General features: G+C 37.0%; 2 protein-coding genes across 4 annotated transcripts; both read left to right on the forward strand.

Annotated features, from left to right (window-relative positions):
• Positions 1–244: 244 nt before the first annotated feature.
• On the forward strand, positions 245–19,031 carry hdac6 (histone deacetylase 6). Of its 3 annotated transcripts, XM_079382857.1 has the most exons (28): positions 245–931; positions 1,324–1,419; positions 2,422–2,532; positions 2,949–3,034; positions 3,387–3,471; positions 3,565–3,605; positions 3,694–3,790; positions 4,062–4,159; positions 4,267–4,371; positions 4,779–4,847; positions 4,950–5,076; positions 5,329–5,394; positions 5,482–5,541; positions 5,626–5,715; positions 5,800–5,906; positions 5,990–6,057; positions 6,654–6,780; positions 7,122–7,250; positions 7,396–7,564; positions 7,688–7,890; positions 8,624–8,816; positions 8,896–9,045; positions 10,239–10,413; positions 11,151–11,503; positions 11,585–11,728; positions 14,274–14,420; positions 17,797–17,925; positions 18,082–19,031. In XM_079382857.1, exons 2-28 carry the CDS (start codon positions 1,357–1,359, stop codon positions 18,148–18,150), a joined length of 3,261 nt encoding a protein of 1,086 aa, XP_079238983.1. In that variant the 5' UTR covers positions 245–931; positions 1,324–1,356; the 3' UTR covers positions 18,151–19,031. The 3 variants fall into 3 exon arrangements, with proteins under 3 accessions (XP_079238983.1, XP_079238984.1, XP_079238985.1); XM_079382858.1 differs by lacking the exon at positions 17,797–17,925 and having other exon boundaries at positions 253–931; positions 18,082–18,288; XM_079382859.1 differs by lacking the exons at positions 14,274–14,420; positions 17,797–17,925; positions 18,082–19,031 and adding an exon at positions 11,793–11,943 and having other exon boundaries at positions 253–931; positions 11,585–11,685.
• Positions 19,032–22,659: 3,628 nt separating this feature from the next.
• Positions 22,660–25,415, forward strand: lhfpl4b (LHFPL tetraspan subfamily member 4b; the record flags this gene model as incomplete). The annotated part of the gene is made up of 3 exons (XM_079383031.1): positions 22,660–23,077; positions 23,438–23,671; positions 25,390–25,415. The coding sequence occupies 3 exons, from the start codon at positions 22,660–22,662 to the stop codon at positions 25,413–25,415; spliced, it is 678 nt and encodes a 225-aa protein (XP_079239157.1).
• Between the last annotated feature and the right edge of the window lie 1,325 nt (positions 25,416–26,740).

Genomic DNA, 26,740 nt, shown 5'->3' on the forward strand with positions numbered 1-26,740 from the left:
ATAACCAGGGTGTGCTTGTGTGCATAGTTACATCTCTGACTCTGTCTTTGAGAATTTTGATGCATGTAAAGTCTCACACAATTTTGTCATATCATAATCATAACTTTTCTTTAACTCTTATTAATAAATACTGACCTCCAGCGTCAGCGCAGACGCTGTGCGTTAATGACGTAATTTCAGTGCGCATGCTCGCGCGCCTAGTAGAAAAATAAACGGGAAGAATGGTAGTCAACGTACAGAGCGTAGAATAAAGGGGGCGGGGCGAAGCGACGAGGAAGCGATGTTTAGTTGTTTTGGTTCGCTGTGTATTTTTAACCATTTTCTTTATATTAACGGTTCAGTTGACCGAGTTTTGAAGTTTAGTTATTCAGGTGAACACATCAACGCGATTAGAACAGTCGTCTATGTTTACTGTAAATTATCTTTTATAGAGATTACTAGAGGATTTTTAAAGTTGTAACGTTATGTCAGAAACCAACAAATAACAATTTACTTTTTTAACACGCTTTATTAAGTGTCATTTATTGACGTCCGAGCCTCCACGCGCCTCCTAGAGGATAAACTGCTTCATGTCTCGAAGGAAATAGTTGATAGAAACATTCGCTTCTGCTGCTCTGCACAGTTAGCCGTGTTAGCCGTTAGCATTTCCAAACATTACTCCTTCGTATCCTTTCTAGTGAATATTGTGAGTTTCTAGTGAGTATTTGCTATGCTGTCCCCTTTTTGCTGCGTTCATTTTCCACTTTTATGTCCAGTCCATAGAATAACCACAACAGGCACGGAAACTTAAGAAAGCTTGAAGCTCAAATGACTGGCAGATTGGTCTTTTTTATATAATATCTGAATTTCAAAGTGTGTTTTTGCCAGCGACATAAGAATCTGAGCACATCTGTTCACATCTTTTCATAGAAATCAGACATTTCTGAAAGCAGTAAGTAAAACCTGTTCTGTACATTCTTGAGACATCTGTCACTTTCATTGTTTGTTTATTAAATATGCAAATATTTTGCTCTTGATATTGAAAAGCAGAAGGATTGAATGGATGGATGCTTTTATTTTTCATTTATTATATACATTTATTTATTATTACTATCATATTTATAATTTGTATTTTTTTACATACAAATAAATATGATTTAAACGCCTGTCATGAACTGCTATTTATTCCATTCATAGCAACAACAGCAAATTTTTGGGTTATTTATTCTGTATATGCAATAAAACTAAGTGTAGCATCTGCAATAACCTCTATTTTGTTATTAACTTATTAGTACTTCCATATAAATGATCTTTCTTATGTATGCAATTTGGGACTTTCTCAAGGTTTTAGGTGCGGATCTCTAAAATCCTCAACTGATGGATCCTGTTCCAAATTTCAAAGGTTCTGCTCGGTCACCAAGAGGGACACCAGGAACCAAAGTGAGCGAATGTTTATATTCTATTGCCAGAAGACATTCATGTTGACCATTTAAATGGCATCCAGGAGTTTTTTTTTTCGTCTCTGTATGGATTTGGAGAAATTTAGCATAGATACTTTTGCTTATTACGAGTCCTCTATCCATAATATGTGAAAGTAGAGTGTGGTCAAGTATGGTGACCCATACTCGGAATTTGTGCTCCGCATTTAACCCATCCAAGTGCACACACACAGCAGTGAACACACACCCAGAGTAGTGCTGCAGAGAGGTGAGGGAGAGGTGGAGAGACCGCTAGAACTGAGACTTGAACCCGCAACCTTTGGGTTACAAGTCCGACTCTCTATCCATTAGGCCACAACTGCCTAATGGAGAGAAATATGCAGAGATCAAGCATTGTTTACAAGTATACAGTTCTAAGCAAATATCCTGGTGGATGTTGCTGTGAGAGGTGTTAGAAGGAAGTTCAAGTATTATGTCCTTGTATTTTGGCCAAAAGTGAAGGTTTAAAGTTAAAACCCCTTAATGATGGATTTGTTTCTTAAAACCATGCAGCTTTTCACAAGATGTAATTGGATGGACTGGAGTCAAGTGGATTACTTGTAGATTATTGTGATGTTTTTATCAGCTGTTTGGACCCTAATTCTGACGGCACCCATTCACTGCAGAGGATGAGCAAGTGATGTAATGCTAAATTTCTCCAAATCTGTTCTGATGAAGAAAAGAAACTCATCTACATCTTAGGTGTGTTATTATTTTCATTTTTGGATGAAATATTGCTTTAAGACTGTTCAGCACCTGTATGTTGATCATTTGCTGATTTGATCAGTGTGTACATGAGTAGCTTCATTCAGGGGTTAATAATCCACACATATTCTTGAAGTTTGCCCACTTGTCTTGCTCTGTTTTGCTCATTTTTAAATGTCAGATGTGGGAGCCAGTGCTTTATTTGGATTCCTGTTTAGGCTTTGTGCAAATCTCCCTAAAAGACCTTTGTGCTCTCCAGAGAGAAAACAACAATCCAAACCATAAGAAGAATCTACAGGAGGCGCGGAGGAAGGGCAGAATGGATCGGAGCAAAGAAGAGGAGGAGATGAGCAATGAGCTCCAAAACTTGGTAAACACTTACTCTCAGTCAGTATGTTTTCTCATGAAACTTGTCAAGAAATGTCTGTTATATTTCACAAAGAAAATTAAAAGCAAAATTCATTTTGCATAAATAAAACAGCCTGTTTTTTTTTGCCAAAAATATTTCTGTTATTGCAACATTATTTTCCTTGCAATTTATTCTGCTTGTCCTGCCCAGTTCTCTCAATTCTTGCCTTGTCCAGTAGCTTACATACTATCTCATAAAGCTAGCATTACTGTACTTAACTACTTTAGATTGCTAGTAGCTTGTAGCATGGCAAAACCATTCTGCACATGATTGATGCACATGCCGTATTTTCTTTTATCAGTGTGAGAATGCAAGCTCAGAAATTGAATGCTTTTGGAATGGCTGTTTGAATGTATGTGTTTTGGGATGTTTTTTAGGATGTTCGTGGTAAGACTAAAGCAACAGGAACAGGTCTCGTCTACGTAGATGCCTTCACTCACTTTCACTGCCTCTGGGATGCCAGGTGATGCTAAAGGATGGTTCAATTAACTGACAATAGTTTGCTTAAAACGGAAAATTCTGTCTCAGTTTTTTATTTTAATTAAAAAAGAAAGTAATTTGGGAACCCTTTAAGACTTTCTAGTCGATGCTATGAAGCATTCAAAGACAGACGTTCTAGTTATATGCATTAAGTTTCTATCAACTTGAATTGAGCATTCGTTTGAAGATGTGTTAAAATAGAAATAGTAATTTTAGTGATTTAATCCAAAAAAGTTGCACTTATTCTTTATTCTTAACCTCGGTTCAAATTATTCACTTAGTATTGGCTAATAGAAGTTATTCTGTAACAGTGTGTTGGATGTCTTTGTTTTCAGTCACCCAGAGTGTCCAGCGAGAGTGAGCAGTGTGATGGAGATGCTGGAGATGGAAGGTCTGCTGGGACGCTGCGTACGCGTAGAGGTAAATATACATTTGTAGTGATGTTATTTTTAACAGGTTTGTACCTGAATTCCTCCTGTACTGAGTTTTAATTGCTTTATTTTTGTTTTTAAGGCCCGAGCTGTGTCAGAAGATGAGCTGTTACTCGTTCATACGTAAGTTTATATGCAAGATTGACACTGTTAATCGAGTTGGTTTTATGATTATCTTACGCCACATGGGGGTATGTGTTGTCTACAATAGGAAGGAGTATGTAGAGCTGATGAAATCCACTCAGAAAATGACAGAGGAGGAGCTGAAGACTCTGGCTGATAAATATGACTCTGTCTACCTGCATCCTGTAAGTCGACTAATCACAAGTCTTCACCAGTCCTGTGCTTATTATTCCAATTCCAACATTGTTCTAATGTTTCAGTGTTCATCTTAATCCAGTACATTCCCGGATGTTTCTTAAAGTCAACATGATAATATTGACTATATTTCCCATTATTGCCTATAAAGGATTTGATTATGAATCAAAGTCTCTACTGCCTTTATAAAATGATACAAAATAATAAAACATAATAATTAGAATGTAGTTTATTTGTTTATGGGTTTTTTAATTCCACCAGGAATTTTTCACCTCCGCCTGTTTGGCAGTGGGATCAGTTCTCCAGCTGGTGGATAAGGTGATGGCATCACAGCTGCGTAACGGCTTCTCCATCAACAGGTCTCATTGCATCTGTTCTTCTCAGAAATTCTAATATTCTGTATTTCCAGTTTGTTTATTTATTCATTGATCTATTTGAGTTACTGTTTTTTTTCCTGTACACGCAGGCCTCCTGGTCACCACGCTCATGCAGATAAGATGAACGGCTACTGTATGTTTAACAATCTGGCCATAGCAGCACGCTATGCTCAGAAACGGCATGGAGTTAAACGGTGAGAGTCTGCATTTTGCTGTACCATCACACTTTTATTTGCACTTTATTAAAGACATTTTGAAATTGACCTTACATTCTTGATGAGCAATTCATAGAAGCACATCTAATATAGATATAAAAATGTTTTTTCATGAAACATAATGACTTTCTTCACCTCTGAAATGTCTTTTTTTTGTGCCCAAGGCTGCATAGGCGACAGAAAATATTAATAAAAGATATGAACTAACATGCAGAATTGATCTAATCAAATTCAAAGTCTGGTCCTACATTTATTTCCTCTGAGGATTCAGAAAATATGTAACATTACAGAAACTGAATGTGTTGCAAACACCATTTCATGTTGACTTTAATGAAATTTATGGTTTGAGAATCTATAGCATGAGTTGTACCTTTTTCCTCCTTCAGAGTTCTAATTGTGGATTGGGACGTGCATCACGGACAGGGAATCCAGTATATTTTTGAAGAGGATCCCAGGTAAATTTGTCCGTATGTGAAGCACCAGAACATCATATTAAGTTTATTCTCTCTGAATGTCTGTCATTTTAAAGATTCTCTCTCTGTCTTCCCGTGTGGCAGTGTGCTGTATTTCTCAGTGCACAGATATGAAGACGGCTCGTTCTGGCCGCACCTCAAGGAGTCTGACAGCAGTTCGGTGGGTTCAGGAGCAGGACAGGGCTACAATATCAACCTGCCCTGGAACAAGGTACACCACACTAATTTACTCTGCTTGTCAGTGTTTACGTGACTCATTTCAAGACATCAACCAATTTATATTTGCATACAGAAGTCCTAAAGATGTCTGTTTAATTTAAAAAGTCAGAGTTGAGGTTGAAAATGGTCATGCAAGACCAAATGATCACTAACATTATACTGGACTATAAGTGAAAAAATAAAATGCTATGGAAGTGTGGTGAGTTGGTGCTGAATGTGGCTTTATCTCTTTATTTAACTCCAGATAGGGATGGAGGATGGAGATTACGTCACAGCTTTCCAGCAGCTACTCCTGCCTGTGGCGTATGAGGTACACCTGTCAGATCAGTCACCTGCACATCTGAATTAGTGCTTTATTGTTTATTAATGACTGATATCTTGTGTATGTGCTGCACAGTTCCAGCCTCAGCTGGTGTTAGTGGCGGCTGGATTTGACTCTGTGATCGGCGACCCAAAGGTGAGATGCTCACCTTAAGTCTCTGGAATATAATTTTCAAAATCTCCTTGCATTTTAATTATTTAAAACATTCTTTATGTCTAGGGTGAGATGCGAGTGAGTCCACAGTGTTTCTCCGTCCTGACGCACATGCTGAAAGGTGTAGCACAGGGCCGACTCGTGCTGGCTCTTGAGGTACGATCGTATTATGTCATAAGAGAATAAAATCTTCTTTGGGGATAACATCTCAATCAGACTCACTAGTGTTTCATCTCTTAGGGTGGATACAACCTCCAGTCCACAGCAGAGGGTGTTTGTGCTAGTGTGAGGTCACTACTGGGTGACCCTTGCCCTCATCTGATCTCTCCTGGTGCTCCGAGTGAAAGGTGAGTGAACTGAGGAACACATCTCTTACATTTCTTTGTGTTATTCCCTGTTTGCTTTGTTTTATTTTGATGCTTTGGTGCAGTGCCCTGAAGTCCATCTCAAAGACCATCTCAGCCTTGTATCCATTTTGGAAGAGTCTTCAGACGTTTGGTAAGAATTACCAAAAGATAACAATTATTATTTACAAATAAACGGATTAGTTTACCATATTGTATTTGTGCAGAAACATTAAGACTCAATGAAAACAGTTTGATCACTGTGTATAATGGAAAATGTAGTTATTAAAAACATTTATTAATAAATGTCCAAGCATCAATTCTCAGCCTGAAGTTGTCATAGAACTGAATAATTGAAGTCTTAAAGCTACATTTAAATAAGTATAATATTTCAATGTACTTTTTATACATTTTATACATTTTATATTTAAAAATATATCTTTACAAAAATATGTACTTTTTATATTAAAACTTTTGGTAAACATTTAGTTGGCTAGAAACAGTTCTCTATAATAAATCAATATAAAATCACTTTTAAAACAACCTTTAAAAATCACAAATTACTGGAACAAACACCATGGAAATTCATTGGTCATTGATGTTTTAATTATATTATTGTCATCTTCAGATATAAAGAAAGCATTTATCACCATTTTTGTTCAAAAATGATTTGGTACATCTGGCCCCATAGAAAGATTGACAGGTTTGTATGTTTTCTGTGGCTCTTGAAATTGTGTGTTTGATCTTCAGAGGGTGGTCCCCTGTCCGATGTCCCTCCCCTGCCCGCGCCAGTGTGTGCAGAAGTGAAGGCTTCCTCTCTGATCACTGGACTAGTTTACGACCAGAGAATGATGCTTCATCACAACATGTGGGACGGGTGAGAGCATTAATAACATAAACACCACAGTGTCCCTATTAAAAAAAGTCACAATTTTCTAATTTCATGTGTGCTTTAATTACTTGGTTGTACGTAATATATATGGTGGTGGTGATGGCGCAGTGGATAAGACACATGCCTTTGGTGTGAGAGACCCGGGTTCGAATCCACTGTGAGACACCAATGTGTCCCTGAGCAAGACACTTAACCCCTAGTTGCTCCAGAGGCGTGCGACCTCTGACATATATAGCAATTGTAAGTCGCTTTGGATAAAAGCGTCAGCTAAATGAATAAATGTAAATGTAAATATATATAAGATGAGGATGTATTGATTCCCACAGTCATCATCCAGAGCTCCCTCAGAGAATTTCACGCATCTTTTGCCGGCATGAGGAGTTGGGTCTGCTGTCCCGTTGCCTTCAGATACCAGCTCGCCTAGCAACAGAACAAGAGCTGGCACTCTGTCACAGGTGACATTCAAATGAGTAAATCAATATCGACCACATTAATGTGTAAATAATTAATGTTTCCTCAATCCTGTTTAGTGGTGATTTCTTACTAAAACTAATGTTGTACATTGCATTTGATTCAATTCGTCTCTGTTTATCTCTCTAGTTCTCAGCACATAAGCACTATAAAGAGTACAGAGCACATGAAACCCAGAGATTTGCACCGACTGGGAAACGATTACAACTCCATCTACATTAGTAATGAGAGCTACACCTGCGCCCTGATGGCTGCTGGGTCTTGTTTTAACTCCGTACAGGCCATACTCACAGGCCAGGTGTGTCATTTTGTGATCTTTATAAGTAAAACACTTCTTAACATGTTTCAGTATACTGTATGCCACAGTAGTACTGCTTGAATTTGTTCCCAGATCTTCTCAGTTGTTTGTTTGGTCATGTAGGTGAGAAACGGTGTGGCCATAGTCCGTCCTCCTGGTCATCACGCAGAGAAAGACACCGCTTGTGGTTTCTGTTTCTTTAATACGGCCGCTTTGACCGCACGCTATGCCCAGAGCATCGCTCACAAGTCCCTGCGCGTCCTCATCCTCGATTGGGATGTTCATCATGGAAACGGCACACAGCACATCTTTGAGAAGGATGACAGGTTTGTCCTGTCCAACAGTCAACCATAATTAAATAAAATGCATAGTGGCCTGGATCAGTGCTGTTATTGTTAACTCAAAAGCTAAATCGATACATTAAAAAATAATAATAAAATAATTTAATACTAAAATAATTAAATAAATGAATAAAGTACTAAAACTATATAAATAATAATAGAACTAATAAAACGAGTAAAAATGACAAAAGCACATGACAAAATTAGTAAAAATGAAAAATAAAAATCTAATATAAAAAGCATAAAAATAAAAGAAAAACATTTAACATATTAATAAATGCTATAATAGTATATCAATAAAACACTAGTCTGGATTCCAAAGTCAGGTGTCCTTAAAAGGTCCATAATTTGCCTAAAATTAAACCAGCTGCTTTGATATTGTACCTTTAAGACTTCTGAATGCAATGTATCTTTTTTGTTTGATTGGTCGACATATTTGCATTTTAAATGACTAACAATATGGATTTGTGGTCAGATCAAATCTAGTATTTAACTTCCACACCATGTTCCACACCAACGTTGCATTCATAAAACAGTTAGTGCATCATAACCATGAATCTAAATGACCCATTTTTGCAGTTTTGTTTTGTCTGGGTGGATAGGCAAGAGGGGTTTGCATTATTAATGTGTCCTCTTTATGTTGTCATATGTATAAATATCGTTGTTTGAGATCAGTCGCAATGCTGACCTACTATCAAATATCTTTCTGTTCTCCCAGTGTTCTGTACATCTCTCTGCATCGCTATGAAGACGGGACATTCTTCCCCAGTTCAGAGGATGCGAACTATGATAAGGTGGGGCAAGGGAAAGGCAGAGGATACAATGTCAACATCCCCTGGAGTGGAGGAAAGATGGGAGACCCAGAATACTTGGCGGCTTTCCATCACATAGTGATGCCGATAGCCAGAGAGGTAAAATCGCATCATGTTCATATTTACCTGATGTTGTTTGGAGTTAAATACTAACTCAATAGTGCTGTCTGTGTTCTAGTTTGCCCCAGAGCTGGTGCTGGTGTCTGCTGGGTTTGATGCAGCACGAGGTGATCCCTTAGGAGGGTATCAGGTGACCCCAGAGGGCTACGCCCACCTCACCCATCAGTTAATGAGCCTGGCTGCAGGAAGAGTGCTAGTCATATTGGAGGTGGGTTATATTCACTCACACATTTACAATGTTTGCACTTTGTACTGCTGAGTTTTTCAGAGGATTATGCTGAAATCAGTAACTAGACAATGTCTCTAGACACCAGAAAAATTTTTAAATGTCAAATGAGACGTATCACAGTTTCCACAAAATGAAGCAGCACAACTGTTTTCAACATTGATAATGTTAGTAAATGCTTCTTGAGGAGCAAGTCAGCATATATGACCCGTGCTGGCAAAATGAGTCAGAATGCGCACAGGCTAATTTTGTGCTACAGGCAAAAAAATAAAAAAAGTGAAAAATGTCGTTTGAATTTGAGGTTTTCACAAAAATTAGTTCATTAAGCCCTTGTCTAGCGATCCCAGTGCTCCAAATAGTAATTAATCATCTAAAAGTATCTTTATTTGTACATTTTCTGAGAGGAGTACCTTTTCTCCTCTCGCTTCTTGTGCTGACTGACATCCAAAGCGGCCGCATAAAGACGACACTGACAGGGCTCTATCCTGATACACATATACACAGATTTACAGTAGGCTGTAAATCTACTCTATAAAGTCTTCATGCAATAAAGACTCTATAAAGTTTTAATGCATTTTGCATGAATCTATAAAGAATTCATGCAAAAATAATCTGTTATATCTTAAGTGAACGTTGAGGAAACTGTTGGATGTGTAACATTTATATTAGATCCGTGCATTATTATATATATTAGATCTTAATTACAATTTGTCTTAATATAGGCCGTCTGAAATCAAAATGGACTTTATTTACTTTAGTCTTGATGTGACCAATTAATCCGTGCAAGCTAATCCGCTGAAACAAATTGTTTGTTTTGGTAAACTTTAATCAAAATCTGGCTGGTTGGTTATGCACTTGCTCAAATAGTGATTTTGGATAATTTTTAACCCAAAAACAGTTACGGACTACAGCTTTAAATAAAAATGTACTACTACTGCTACTTTGCTGACACCATCGACTTCAGACAGATGTAGCTGTCATTTTCCGTCTGATTCCAACAAATCATACACCATTTTGAACATCATTATGAATCGTTTTGAATTCATATTCAAATATGAAAATGTTATTTTAAACTTTGATTCACAATATTTCTGTCTTGGCTTTTGCAGTCTTGGTGAGCATAAGAGACTTCTTTCAAAAACATTTATGTTTTCATCTTACCCTTTTCACCATAGGGAGGATATAACCTCACCTCCATCTCTGAGTCAATGTCCATGTGCACCAGTATGTTGCTAGGAGACTCTCCTCCACCTCTAGACCATCTGCCACCTCCAAAGACCAATGCCACTGTCACGATTAACAATGTCCTGCGTGCTCTCTCCCCCTTCTGGAGCTCCCTGAGACTGCAGAGTGAGTTTGCAAAAAAAAAAAGTGTGCTTCCTGTTAAAGGTGGGGTAAGCGACTTCTGGTAGCCGGTGTTGATATTTGAAATCACCAAAACAAACACGCCCCTACCCCAAAAGGGTCTTGCCCCTATTTTGATAACTCTGCCCCACACATACGTAGCCTACGCAACCCAGGCAACGATTAGTTCTGTGAAACAAAGCAAAACCAACGTTACACCATGTCTACACCGGACGCGAGTGGCGCGCCAAAATACTATAGATGTCATTATAATCAGTGATGATGTCTATAATGCCGTCATGCTGCGCAGCATGACAAATCTCCGAAAGAAAACTGCTGCCGTGTTCTATTTATGATGTGGTGACACAAATTTCAAATGATTTTCAACGGTCGCTTTATCGTGTCCAGTGTAGGCAGACTTTAGCTGTTGTGGTGCCGCGCATCTGGCATCTCTTTTGTTTTTTATCGTTTTTTTTTTATCTCTATCTTTCTGTCTTTGCTCAGCTCGTCTAATGTCCCTCCTATGCACTGAACGCTCTCTCCTCCACATCATGAGTAGACACGCCCCTTACTGCTGATTGGCTACAAGTTTGGTTTGGTATTCAGCCCTGACTCAGTTTTCGAAAGGTTTTTGAAGAATTACATGCCCCACCTTTAAGTCTGAAGAATTCAAGAACAGGATAATTGTAAGAACAGGATAATTGTTTGAATGCAACATCCTTTTGTTTTTGTGTTTATATCAGTTCCAGAGTCACTTCGTTTGGCTTTGCCATCTCCTAAACAGAAAGGCAAGCGGGCATCGGCGGGCAAGGACAAGAAATCTCCTCGTCAGTCCACCCCTGCCCAAAGTCCTGGACAGACACCACCGCATCTTGAGCAGTCCGGCCTTGATGAGCTCAGTAAGGACCTGCTGTCTCTGAATCTCAACACGAGTACCTCGTCCAACCCCAGCCCAGCATCAGTCCCCATCGGAGGAGCCAGACGGAAGGTGAAACCCACCCCACAGAGGCATTCAGCAGGCCAGGAGTCAGATTCACCCCTAAAACTCAGAGACAACACGCATGCAGAGATTACGATGGCAAAAACAGAGACACCTGTAAGCATTCTCTAATGTCATTAACAGTTTGTTTTTGGTAACTAGTAATGTATTCATCATCAAAAATGGTCTGTTGAACAGGACCGGACGATCCCGGAGTCTTTGGTCACTGGAAATTCAGCTTGCATGGATGACCAGGAGAGCTCAGCGCTGGAGGCTGCTGGTGGTCAAGCCACTATGATGTCAGTCTTAGAAAGTGTCTTTGGAGCACAAGCCACAGATTTGGTAACGTACTAAAGTTATGTAAGCATAATAACATTGCGGTTAAATGTGGCTCATACATTTACAGGGTTCCCACGCGTCCTGGAAAACCTGGAAATCCTGGAAAATGAATGACCAATTTTCCGGTCCTGGAAAACACATGGAAAATGAGAGAAAAGATAAACTGTCCTGGAAAAAAATCTTGTTGTCCTGGAAAATTATTATTATTATTTTAATGTCCTTGGTCATTGGAGAACAGTTTACAAATGGTCTAAAACAATTAACGTTAGTAACAGAAAGCGCTCTGTTCAGGGACGCAGAGTTTTGACACGTGAGTAATCTAGCTGTGACGTAGTGACGCTGTCTTGTGTTGGCAGTTGCAGTGCTAGAAATTAAGTGCTCGAACGTTTTCAGCAAATGTTGTCTGGTAAGCACGTAGCTAATCTTGTTAATAGGGCTTAAATGGATCGTAGTTCCGTGATCCATACGGAAACAGTCCGCACCGGTTTGCGGATTAGTTATACAATTTAACCATCACAGAGTAAACGTTTATCAGTTGTACATGTTTTGTCTTGCTCGTTTACACGCTCAAGCAATTTCAAACGATTCCATCGTGAGAAGTGGTGAAATAATTCGGTAACATTACTTGCTCAATGTTTTCTTTGGACACACACACAGAGAGGCATTTCAGACAGCGCGCGGAGAACAAACTCCTTCCTCTTTCACATCGTTTATTTATTTCTTATGTGAATGAAAACCGCTTACTTAGTGTTTCGTTGCCCAATGAATCATTTGAGAAAGCGATTCAATGAACCATTCAGATTGGCTTCGTTCTTAAATGAATAAGCATTTTGAATGAATCGTTTAATAATAATTACTCTGGTGACTCGCTCATTAAGACTGTTATTTGCCGCCACCTACTGGTGATTTTAGTGTAATTTGTAAAGTGTTCTTTTCTTACTATTCAAAATTGTATTTTATTTTAAAACATTAAATTCATGATAAATATGGATTACTGATCAACTACGATCCATTTAACCCCTAATGACTGAATACTGTCAATAACATATACAGTAAATTAAGAACAAGGAGGGATGTAGAAAGAGATGGTAATAAAAATAAAGATACTAGAGCATGTAATGGCTATTCATTGCATCTGTAACATTTCTGATCTTGAATTACAGAAATAAGCAACACAAATGTCAGGGAGACAGTGCAAGTTTAAGAAGGAATGGAAAGAAGATCCCCAGTTCAGGGACTGGCTAGGAGAAGTATCAGGAGATGTGCAAAGGGCATATTGCAAGTTTTGATGTCGGTAACATGGGTCTGTCAGCACTAAAGAGTCATGAACGAGGGCAAGGCCATATAAAAGTTGCTGCACAAATGAAAAAAAGAGAGGAAGGGGCTTCTGAAAACAAAGGACAGGACATTTGCGGACAAACTAACAAAGACCTACAAGCAACCATTGTAGATGTAGAAAGTGTTAGTCAGTCAGCTTTTCAAATGTCAAATACAAATGAAGAGGCAATGTGCTCAGGCAGCTCAGTGTGTGTGCGTATTCAGTGCAGTTCTGATTTTATAGTTAAGTCATAGCCATAATGTGTATGTTTTTTAAAGACTTCTGGAGGGAAGAATATATTACTTTAGGCCATGAATATGTGATCCATGTCTTTTATTCCCATCGTAATGAAATTAGAAATGTCCTGGAATATGAAGTCTGAAAAAGAGTGGGAACCCTGATTTAGTTGTGTATTTTTTTTATTATTAATACTATTAAACATCTAAATATATATTTTATAGTTGTAATAATAAAAATAAATAAATATATTACATTATATATTAAAACAATAAAAATAAATATGTATACAGAATATTATATTTTATTATTGTTTATGATTATTATTAGTAGTATTTTTTTGTTATATATTTTTAAAAAATATAGATATTTATTAGAAGGTAATAGATAATTACAAATATAAATACAAAAATAATTAAGTAATAAAAAACTATATTTTATTTGATGTTATTTACACACACACACTCTCTCTCTCTCTCTCTCTCTCTCTCTCTATATATATATATATATATATATATGTATATATATATATATATGTGTGTATTACTTACAAATTATAGTCCATTACTGATTCCAAAAATTGTAATTAGTAACATAATCCATTACATAACACGTTTTAGATAATATAATCAGACTACTTTTAGATTACTTTCAACTAACCCGTTTATCACATTGACTTAAACAGGATAATCTTGTACCATATTGATATGTAAAAAAAATAAGAGTAAGCAAATTTACTCTATTTTGTTTGTTGTTATTAACAAAATGAAGAGCATTAAACATTACATTATCAGGGTTTCCCAACTGGGGTTCATGAAGGAACTACAGGGGGTTTGAAAAGTGTGTGTGTGTGTATATATATATGTGTGTGGGTGAACTTAAGAATGTCGCTGAGAGCTGGATTTCTTGTTTTCATTCTGTCGTGTCATTCAGAGGGTGATATTGTAAATGTGAATTTGAGTGGTGATCCAATCATGTGGCTTTTGTTACTAGGACACCATGTATGTGGTGGACCCGTTGCCATGGTGCCCACACTTGGAATCAGTGCGACCGGTGCCCGCAGGTGGCATCGACGTCTTCCTTCCGTGTGAAGAGTGTGGAGGCGATACAGAAAACTGGATCTGCCTCTTCTGCTACAAGGTGACAACTAATGACACTCAAACTCACAGCAAAAACAACACATAGAAGTGCCAAACTCATTCATGTAGCAGCCTTAAGGAAGCAGCAGTGCTAAAGGAAGTTTAGAGTTATGGCTTGTCACTGCCAACACACACTGGGTCTCATTCACAAAGTATGCATGGAAATGGAAAAAATTTGGGAAATGTATGAAAAAATGTATGATGTAAGGGAATGTACATCACTTCAATCCCTATATGACTTGTTAGTTTTTAAGAATGCACAGAAAATAGTGAATGATTAAATTCATGTTTCATTTGCAATATATAAATTATTGCCCATCAGGGAATTACATAGCAATCATTACAAAAAATTATTTGTACCTGAGTTTATGCACCTCAGTCTTTAAGTAAAAAAAACAAACAATATTTGTGCCAAATAATTTTGGCAGTATTCACTTATAAACTGAGGTGCATAAACTCAGTTCCAAACAGAAATATAAAACTTGTGCTAATTGAAAGAAAACAAGTTGATAAAAAAACTGAATCCAAGATGTGGTGGTAATATAGCATAATGAAAAACATAAACATTTTTTTGTAGGCCAGTTATTTTAGACTAGGAACACCATTAATGTAGCAAGATGGAACATCCTAAAACAGTCCAAAAATTATACTAAAGATCTCCTGTGTGTATGAATATGAATACTCCACACATTTGTGACCCTGGACCACAAAAGCAGTCTCAAGTCGCTATATTTGTAGCAATAGCCAAAAATACATTGTTTGGGTCAAAATTATTGATTTTTCTTTTATGCCAAAAATCATTAGGATATTAAGTAAAGATCATGTTCCATGAAGATATTTTGTAAATTTCTTACCATAAATATATATAAACTTAATTTTTGATTAGTAATATGCATTGCTAAGTACTTAATTTGGACAACTTTAAAGGAGATTTTCTCAATATTTAGATTTTTTTGCACCCTCAGATTCCAGATTTTCAAATAGTTGTATCTCAGCCAAATATTGTCCTATCCTAACAAACCATACATCAATGGAAAGCTTATTTATTATTCAGCTTTCAGATAATGTATGAATCCCAATTTCCAAAAATTGACACTTAAGACTGGTTTTGTGGTCCAGGGTCACATTTATGAGTGAATAAAGCCCCGTTCACACCAAGCACAATTACGATAAAGTTCTAAAAATCGTTCTCAGTATTAAAGAATAGCAGCGTCCACACCACAACTATCAGAATCAGAATCAGAATCAGAATGAGCTTTATTGGCCAAGTATGTTTACACATACAAGGAATTTGTTGTAGTGACAGAAGCTCCACAGTGCAACAGAAGGACAGTAACAGGACAGGACACAGGTAATGAAACAAAATAACAGGAAATAGCCAATGACCAATGTACAAGCAGCAAAAAAAAAAAAAAAAAAAAAAAAAAGAAATACACAATATATAATATATAATATAGGCGACTATGTATGTACAGGTCAAGTATGTGCAAATTAGAAATGAGAAAATAAAATCAGTGAGTGTGGTGAATGGATAATGTATTAGTTGTGTGTTTTACGTTTATTTATTGAGTGTTCATGAGATGTATTGACTGAGGGAAGAAACTGTTCCTGTGTCTGGTCGTTCTGGTGCTCAGAGCTCTGTAGCGTCGACCAGATGGTAAAAGTTCAAAAAGGTTGTGTGCTGGATGTGAGGGGTCCAGAGTGATTTTACCAGCCTTTTTGCTCACTCTGGATAAGTACAGTTCTTGGAGAGTGGGGAGGGTTGTACCAATGATTCGCTCAGCAGTCCGGACTACCCGCCGTAGTCTTCTGAGGTCAGATTTGGTAGCTGAGCTGAACCAGACAGTTATTGAGGTGCAGAGGATGGATTCAATGATGGCAGAGTAGAACTGTTTCAGTAAGTCCTGTGGCAGGTTGAACTTCCTCAGCTGGCGAAGAAAGTACAACCTCTGCTGGGCCTTCCTGACAATGGAGTCAATGTGAATATCCCACTTCAGGTCCTGAGAGATGGTGGTGCCCAGGAATCTGAATGACTCCACTGCAGTCACGGTGCTGTTCATGATGGTGAGAGGGGGGAGAGCAGGGGGGTTTCTCCTGAAGTCCACGATCATCTCCACCGTTTTGAGTGTGTTAAGCTCCAGGTTGTTGAGACTGCACCAGACAGCCAGCTCCTTAACCTCCTGTCTGTAAGCAGACTCGTCACCGTCCTGGATGAGGCCGATCAGTGTGGTGTCGTCTGCGAACTTCAGGAGCTTGACAGAGGGGTCTTTAGATGTGCAGTCGTTGGTGTAGAGGGAGAAGAGCAGTGGGGAGAGAACGCAGCCCTGAGGAGCTCCAGTGCTGATGGTTCGGGTGCTGGATGTGAATTTGCCAAGCTTTACTAACTGCTGTCTGTCTGTCAGGAAGCTGTTGATCCACTGGCAGACGGAGGTGGGGACGGAGAGCTGAGTTAGTTTATTTTGAAGGGTTTCCGGGATAATGGTGTTAAAAGCAGAGCTGAAGTCCACAAACAGGATCCTCACATAAGTCCCTGGTCTGTCCAGATGCTGCAGGGTGAAGTGTAGTCCCATGTTGACTGCATCATCCACAGACCTGTTTGCTCTGTAGGCAAACTGCAGGGGGTCCAGTGATGTCCTTCAGATGAGCCAAAACCAGTCTTTCGAATGATTTCATGGCTACAGACGTTAGTGCCACAGGTCTGTAGTCATTAAGTCCAGTAATTTTGTGTTTCTTTGGGACGGGGATGATGGTGGAGCGTTTGAAGCATGAGGGGACTTCACACAGCTCCAGTGAACTATTGAAGATCTGTGTGAAGATGGGGGCCAGCTGCTCAGCACAGATTTTTAGGCAGGCTGGTGACACACCATCTGGACCAGGTGCTTTCCTTCTTTTGTTTTTCCTGAAGACCTGCCACACATCGTCTTCGCTGATTTGAATTGTAGGTGTGGGGGAGAGAGGGGTTGCTGGAGGTGTGAATGGTTGTGTGGAGGGGTGTTCTGGGCGGGTGTGGGGTGATCGTTCAAAACGACAAAAGAACTCGTTTAAGTCGTCTGCCAGGTGTTGATTCTCCAGAGTGACTATAATGGTAAAGGCACAGAGAAACAATATGGAATCACTTCCAGAACAATTTTTTTCAAGCTGATGAACGATAAAAACACTGACAGCCAATCAGAATCCATCCTGCTATAATGTGCTCGAACTTAAAGTGGCAGACGCACATGCGCTTAGAATAAATAGTGGTGTGGACACTAATATCGTTATCTTTATAGTTTATCATTATCGTGCTTGGTGTGAACGGGGCTTAAGACTAATGATTTTTTACAGATCACATATGAATGGTATTGTGGTAGAAGCACTACTTTTATGTTTTGTTTCAGGTGCTCTGTGGGCGTTATGTGAACCAGCACATGGTGACCCACGGGCAGGAGTCGGGTCACCCTATGGTGCTGAGCTTCTCTGACCTCTCTGTCTGGTGCTACGCTTGTGAGTCATACGTCCACAACAAGGTGTGTGCCGCCCAGATCACGGGCCTGTAATCTGCTGAATGATCAATGACAACATGTCAATGTTGTACATTGTGAAATTAATTAAATTGTAACTGTCAGATTTAACATGCACATTTTCAGTACTGTAGCTGTGTCACTGTCTCTCTCCACACACAGGTGCTCCATGAAGCCAAAAATGCCGCTCACCTCGTGAAGTTTAGAGAGGAGATTCCTCCTTTCAACTAAACCAGCAGAGAGAAGGAAGCGTGTGTGTGTGTGTGTGTGTGTGTGTGTGTTTGCTTGCATGTAGATGTAGATGCAGTGAAGAGACCAAACTGAAATGCAGTGGATGCAAGTTTCTTCAGTTTATCTGTCTTCCTTCCTCACTTGTGTCTTGATCATAGTTCATAGATTCTCCTTGTGCCAATTGTGAGGTTGTTTGCCAAAAGACTGATTTTATTAATGGAATTTGATTTTAAAAGAAAATCTTAATTTTAAAAGGGTTCCCTCTCTACAAATTATTGTGGATTTTTCCAAACAGTACTTTGATTTTTCTTGCAGAAGAATGGTAGCGCGGTACTAAAACCACACCAGCCAAATCTGTAGTATTCAGTGTTTCAAATGTATTACGTTCTCAATGCACAACCAACGACGTTTGCACCGCGTTGTTGAAGCATTCCTGTTTTCATTGTACGACTCCGGGCCAAGACGATCAAACTGTGGAAATTACAAAACCATCTTAAACTGAAAGCAATAAATAGTGCAATATTTACTTAAACAGCATCTGAGGACAGGCTGTAATGAGTTATTTTTTTCGTTTCTTTTTTTTGTTTCTTTTTGCACAAACACAGTGACTCACTTTGTTACTCTTGATACATGTTGCAGTGCATTCCAAATAAAAACTCTTCTGTTCCATCCTTCTTCTGTTCTATAATTATACACTAAAAAGGTACATAAGCTGTCAGTGGGCCGGTACACCTTTGTACCTGGTTTACTCATAAAGGCTGTAATACTAGTACCAAATGTGTACAAATAAGAAATATATATAAATAGCATATTACATATATTTGTAAAGTATGTTTGTCAGAAAAGTATTACAGTTAATAAATATGTGACCCTGGAGCACAAAAGCAGTCTTAAGTCTCTGGGGTATATTTGTAGCAATAGCCAAAAATACATTGTATGGGTCAAAATGATCGATTTTTCTTTTATGCCAAAAATCATTAGGACATTGAGTAAAGATCATGTTCCATGAAGATATTTTGTAAATTTCGTACCGTAAATATATTAAAACGTAATTTTTTATTAGTAATATGCATTACTAAGAACTTAATTTGGACATCTTTAAAGATGATTTTCTCAATAGTTAGATTTTTTTTTTTTGCACCCAGATTTTCAAATAGTTGTATCTCGGCCAAATATGGTCCTATCCTAACAAACCATATATATATATATATTAGTGCTGTCAAAAGATTAATCGCTATATTTATAACGTTTATATAAATACAAACACATGCATGTATATATTTAAGAAAAATATGTTATGTTTATGTTAAATATATTTATATATAATATAAAATAAAAGAATATAAATGTATATACATGTAAATATTTTCAAAATATATACTGTATGTGTGTGTTTATATATACATAATAAATATACACATGCATATATTATGTAAACAAAAACGTTTATTTTGGATGCGATTAATCGCGATAAATCATTTGACAGCACTAATATATATATATATATATATATTACATATATATAGTAATACTTTATTATATATATTTTTTTTAACTTTTTTTTGTTTACATAATGCATGTGTGCTGTGTATATTTATTATGTATATATAAATACACATGTATATATTTCATAAAAATATGTTGTCTATATATTAAATATATTGAATTATAATATAAATGATATGAATAGAAATATAGACGTAAATACATGTAAATATTTTCAAAATATATGCAACATGTATGTGTATTTATATATACATAATAAATATACACAGACCACACATTTATTATGCAAACAAAAGCTTTTTTGGATGTGATTAATCGTTTGAGAGCACTAATATATATATATATATATATATATGTATATATTGTCATACTGTAATACTTTTACAATAAACATATGTATACATACACACACACACACACACACACACACACATATATAGATGTAGCCAGAGTGTGATAGTATGGTCTTGTTTTAAATCCTTTGGTTTCTGTTCTTTTGCAAGCATTAATGTTCATGTCCTCTGAGTGATCATGCTAGTAAACCTGCTAAATGATGCACAGACGAGCTTCTTCCTTCCACCATTCATGTTTAGTCCCTTGCTGCGTCTTTCTGTGGTATTTATCTTGTGCTCATCTGAAATGCATCACTTCTGCTCCATGTATTATTCTCTCACTTCCTCTTTCTTCTGTACGGAATGTAATCGATGAGCTGTAACTCTCTCTTTCCCCCCACAGGGATTGACAGATAATTTAATTTTCACATTGTGCATCATTGGATTGCATTGCTGCGTGTGCGTGTGTGTGTGTGTGTGTGTCTGTCTGTGTGTGTGTGTGTGTGTGTGCATGTGCAGAGACCCTCCTCCCAATCAGAATGGTCCTGCTCTCCCCCTCCCGTCTCCCACTCTCCTCTCCCTCCATATGTGCGAGGAAGATGGTAGCAAGCGGCGTGGGCCTGTATTTAATGTCACACATGCTGCCGTGATCCCTCCGGGATGAAGAGGAGGAGAAGAATCCCTCCATTCAGGTCAATTTCTCTCTTTCACTCACTCCTACATTTTTATGTGATGCTGCTCTCATGCCATTCAATATTAATGAGATTTTTGTCATCCAGATCCTGTGGTGGGAGGAAGAGACCTGGAATCAGCCAGAGCAGAGAGGTGAATCTCCCTTCATCCATCTCTTTACATCGTTCACCGGGTTGATATCAGGTTTTCAGGTCATTTTCCTGTCGGCATGAGCTCTCTCAGCTGTTCATCTGTTCATCATGTCCCTTGGCAATGCATTTTGATGTTTTTGTATTAAAAATGCAATACCATGTTTTTTTTAAGGACATGCTTCATTGTAATAGCATGGTATTCTTTAAGGTATAATGTAAATAAATGTGAAGCACAAAAAAAGAGTACCATATAAAAACAGTAACACCTCATAATAAGGTTTCATTTGTTAATATTAGTTAATTAGTTAACATCAACTAACAATTCTATATAGTTTAATTTTAATCTCAACATCTAATATACTAAGATCAAAATTGTATCTGTTAATATTATTTAATAGACCTGAGATGACATTAATTTTTATTAAACTATAATGGTTTTAATATAACATTTTAATGTTTTTTATTAATAGTAATATTTTAAATATTTTTATTTTAACTGTTTTTGTCATTTTTATTAGTTTTTTTTGTTTTATATATATTCATTTATATAAATATATTATATTTTATATTCTAAACAAATTTTTATTTGAAATTTACATTTCATATTATTATAGTATATAGTTCAAAATATCAAAATAAGAAATGTTGCCTTGGCAACTAGCTGAAATAAAACAAGTGGTATGTTTTTTAATATTTTATTTGAAGTAACAATTTATGAGTTTAGTTTACTATAATAACCTTGGTAACGGATGAATTGCCCTTTATTATAATTTTAGTTAGTGTGTTAACATTAACTAACCTTATTGTAAGTGTAATAAGTGTTACCATAAAAACTATGTAACATTAATTTTAGTACCATCAATTATTATTTATTATTTATTTATTTAGTCATTTAGCAGATGCTTTTATCCAAAGCGACTTACAAACGAGGACAACAGAAGCAATCAATTGCAGTATTAAAACAACTAAAAACACTTTACTTTATAAATACTACCTAAACACATTTTAAAAATAAAGAAATTAAATAAAAATGACAAATGCATACAACAAAATTTCAAAACTTTACATTTAAATGAAAAACAAAAAATAAAGCTAAAAACAATTGAAAATATTAAAGAACAAAAGGTACGAGTAATATAATGATTCTAACATAACACTAAGCCAAACACAAAAAAACAACAACAACTATATATATGTATATGTACAACCACACACACACACACACACACACACACATATATATATATATATATATATACATACACATTTATAAATTCTATATATATAATTTAATTTACATTTAGTTTGTTGAAGTATTAAAATAACTTGAATTAAATAAAACAAAAAATTCATAAAAGACCTATACAGACATAATAAATTCAGACATTATTTAACTAAAATTAAAATACAAATCACGACAGTATAGTTTATCAGTAATCCTAAGAAATAACACGCATGCTAAAAACAACAACTTACTTGCACATAGTAAGAAATAGTTATAAAAACTGAAACAGAAGTGAAACAAGTAGTAGAAATCAAATAAATAAATACAAATAAAAAGTATATAGACATAAAAATGATAAAGCACACAACAAAATTACTAAAACTTAATGAAAATGATATTAATTCAATGAAATTCATTCAAAGTATTAATAAAAACTGTAAAGGTATCTCCATGATACTAAAATGACAGTGAGGGTGGTGAGGTGATGATGGAATTTTATTTTTGGTATTTTGATATTTCTTTAATATGGGTTGTTGTGGACAAATGTTGTTTTTAAAGATTGTTGCAGGTGATCTATTGCATGTCATTGCGTAATATGATCTTTCTGCTGACTGTCTCCAGCATGCAGCATCACTCGTCTGAGGTGGCCCGTCTGTATCAGACCGAGTTCATCCGGAGTGCGCGGGCGGTGGGCGTGCTGTGGGCCGTCTGCACGCTCTGCTTTGCCGTGATCGAGGTGGTCATTCTCATCCAGCCGTCGTGGGTGGGCACACGAGAGCTGCACTACCGAGGAGGGGGTCCGGCTCCTCCGACCGGGACGCTGGGCCTCTTTGAGGTCTGCATGGAGACGGATTGGCTTGTCCCAGAATGCCGGGGGTCTCTTCACACCCTGACCCCACTCCCTGCCTTCCAGTCTCCCGCTGTGCTGGTCTGCATCTCTCTCACCATGGTGTGGGCCAGCGTGGGCTGCCTGTGTCTGTTCAGATTCTGCAACGCAGCAACCGTCTATAAGATCTGCGCTTGGCTGCAGCTCACTGCAGGTGAGACTCTTCAACTGATCTCTCACTAAAGCTGCATTTATTTGATCAAAAATACAGTATAAAAATACAAATATTTTTAGAATTTTAAAGAACTATTTTCTATTTTAAAATATTTTACAATGTAATTTATTCCTGTGATGCAAAGCTGAATTTCCAGCATCATTACTCCAGTCTTCAGTGTCACACGATCCTTCAGAAATCATACTAATATGCTGATTTGTGCTCAAGAAACATTTCTCTGCAAAGCTGTAGTATATTGAGAATCTCTTCTCATGAATTTGAACTTTTCATGACCTGAAATCCAAACTAAATATGTTAGACAGTACATTACTCCTAACGGTATGTGTGTTTGTGGCGCAGGCTTCTGTTTGGCGCTGGCGTGTGTGTTGTTCCCAGACTCCTGGGCGTGTGCTGAGATGCGGGCGTTGTGTGGGGAGCGTGTGAGTAGTTTCTCCCCGGGGAACTGCTCTGTGCACTGGGCGTACATACTAGCCTTGCTGGGGGTGCTGGACGCCGGCATACTGGCCATGCTGGCTTTTGTTTTGGGGAATCGCCAAGATGCCCTGCTGCCAGAAGACGCCAAGGATGGTGATGGTAAACGCTGCACATATTCTTGTTAAAATCTCTAAAATCAATGAATGTTTTACTGCCTGTTTTAAGAGAGTAGATTTTAGTTAGTTAATGATTTTGAAACTGAACCATCATTTTCTTTTTCAAATGATACAGAAAATATTTGTACAATAAATATACAAACGTTTATATTTAACATATTAAATAGAAATGTGTTTTATACAGTGGTTTTATTGATAAGTAAATCTGAAAATACTAAAAATATTTTTGGTAAATTTGTAATAAAGATGAAATAAAACTAAATATAAATATTAGACGAAAAATGTAAATTTTGTAAATGTAAAAAACTAAAATTAAAAATGTCACGTTGGCAACAAATAAAAAAATAAATAATTAAAGCTAAATATAAATATTTAAAACAACTAATATTAACAAAATTCAAATTCAGATGAAAACTGAAAGCATGAAAATAAAAGCTAAATCTAAATATTAATAAATATTATGATTGTATATTATAATGATGATATGATACTAAAATAACACTGGTTTTATATTGACAAATAATATATATAATAAATGTTGGCAAATTAATATTTTGTAATACAAATATACAAAAAATATTTTACTCTTAAATCTGCTTGCTTGATTCTTTTTCTTAATTTAATAAAAATGACTAAAACTAAACTGAAATAAAATAAATGAAAGCTATACAGAAATATTTATAAAAACTATCTAATATTAACAAAAATACTAAAACTTAAACTAAAATTAAAGCTGAAAGTAAAAATAAAGGCAAATTCAAAATGATTAATTATTATAATAGCATATAAATGATATTAAAAACACTTTATTGATAAATAATATACAGTTGGGCAAAAACGTATTTAGTCAGCCACCAATTGTGCAAGTTCTCCCACTTAAAAAGATGAGAGAGGCCTGTCATTTTCATCATAGGTACACTTCAACTATGAGAGACAGAATGGGGGAAATAATCCAGGAAATCACATTGTAGGATTTTGAATGAATTAATTTGTAAATTCCTCTGTAAAATAAGTATTTGGTCACCTACAAACAAGCAAGATTTCTGGCTCTCACAGACCTGTAACTTCTTCTTTAAGAGGCTCCTCTGTCCTCCACTCGTTACCTGTATTAATGGCACCTGTTTGAACTCGTTATCAGTATAAAAGACACCTGCCCACAACCTCAAACAGTCACACTCCAAACTCCACTATGGCCAAGACCAAAGAGCTGTCGAAGGACACCAGAAACACAATTGTAGACCTGCAATTACAATAGTATATATCAACTTTCCTTGTGATTGTGATATTTTGGTACTGAGTTAAGTGAAAGTGACGTGACTTGCGGCCAAGTATGGTGATCATACTCGGAAATCGTGCACACACACAGCAGTGAACACACACACACCGTGAACACACACCCGGAGCAGTGGGCAGCCATTTATGCTGCGGCGCCCGGGGAGCAGTTGGGGGTTCGGTGCCTTGCTCAAGGGCACCTCAGTCGTGGTATTGAGGGTGGAGAGAGCGCTGGACATTCACTCCCCCCACCTACAATCCCTGCCGGCCCGAGACTCGAACCCACAACCTTTGGATTACCATTCCAACTCTCTAACCATTAGGCCACAACTTCCCCACAGTTGTACTGCTTGCTTGAGTCTAATGTTAATTACACTCATTTTCACAGATATTTTAATCATGTAATGTTGTTTTCTCCTCTCTTCTCAGTGACTGGCTTGTTACTGGCAGCATAAAACAGGCCTGAGCTGTTCTCACCGGTCAGAAACTGCTGGTAAGGCAGTTCTGGGACTAGCATCTTCTCTTCTCTTCTGTAACTCACGTCACTGTTCTTTCTCACCCTCTCAGGTGGCTGTTTCATCATGTCGTTTATGTACTTATCTTTTGACAAATAATGATGACATAAAACGTGTGAAGAGACGCTTATCTCTTCCCCCTCAGCATGATGTCATCATCCTGTGAATTCTGCTTGCATAACCTGTCTGCATAGAAACAGTCACCTGGCAACAGTATCCGAGTCCTTTCTCCTCTGGCGGAGGAACATTACTCTATTCTTGTAATGGCGGCTCTAAATAGAGAAGAAGAAAGGCCATTTTCTTTAGTGCATTTCCAAGTGGAGGTACAGTCGAGGTCTCTGTGACCTGCTGCGATGCACAAACAGATCACATCAATGTGGTTTTCAGTGAAATGATGTTTCGAGGATTACCTGTGATGTTTGATTCTGTGTTCTGGATGTTTTTGTGCATGAATTTAAGATGAAGCTGGAGTTAAATGTAGTTATATATTCAGCATTATACTACTGTTAATCTGTTTTGTTGTTTTCTTTGTAAAGTCTTAAACATGTGGATTTGATCTTCTTTAGGTTAAAAGTAGAAAATAATTATTCATATTTATAGTTGGAATGAAATCAAAATTTGCCTATTTATTTTCTTATCCAAGATCTAAATGAGTTTGTTTCATCATCAGAACAGCTTTGGAGAAATTTAGCATTACATCACCTGCTCACAAATGGATCCTCTGCAGTGAATGGGTGCCGTCAGAATTTGTTTCTTACAAACACGCAGCTTTTCACTTCACAAGATGTTATCTGATGTACCGGAGTGTTGTGGATTATTGTGATGTTTTCATCAGCTGTTTGGACTTTCATTCTGACGGCACCCATTCACTGCAGAGGATCCATTGGTGAGCAGGTGATGTAATGCTAAATTTCTCCAAATCTGTTCTGATGAAGAAACAGACTCATCTACATCATGGATATTCTGACGGTGAACAAGTTTTCAGCAAATTTTAATTTTGGGGTGAACTGTTCCTTTAAGATCTGCCATTTCACATGGAAATACTTTACAATACAGTAGTGCTTCATGCTGACTTTAAATTTGCATGCCACTATTTGTAATTGTCTTTAGCCACCGTTAAAATATAACAAGTCATTGTCTTAGTTGTGCTTCTGTTTAGATACAATGCTAATAGGCTATGATTTTATCAAGCCGTCATATTAAATGTTAAAAGTAATTTCTAACCCACTTCCACTGTAAAAGCAATGCAAAGTTCTCAAAATATT

The sequence above is a fragment of the Barbus barbus genome (assembly GCF_936440315.1).
Source record: "Barbus barbus genome assembly, chromosome: 28".
NCBI classification, from domain to species: Eukaryota; Metazoa; Chordata; class Actinopteri; order Cypriniformes; family Cyprinidae; genus Barbus; species Barbus barbus.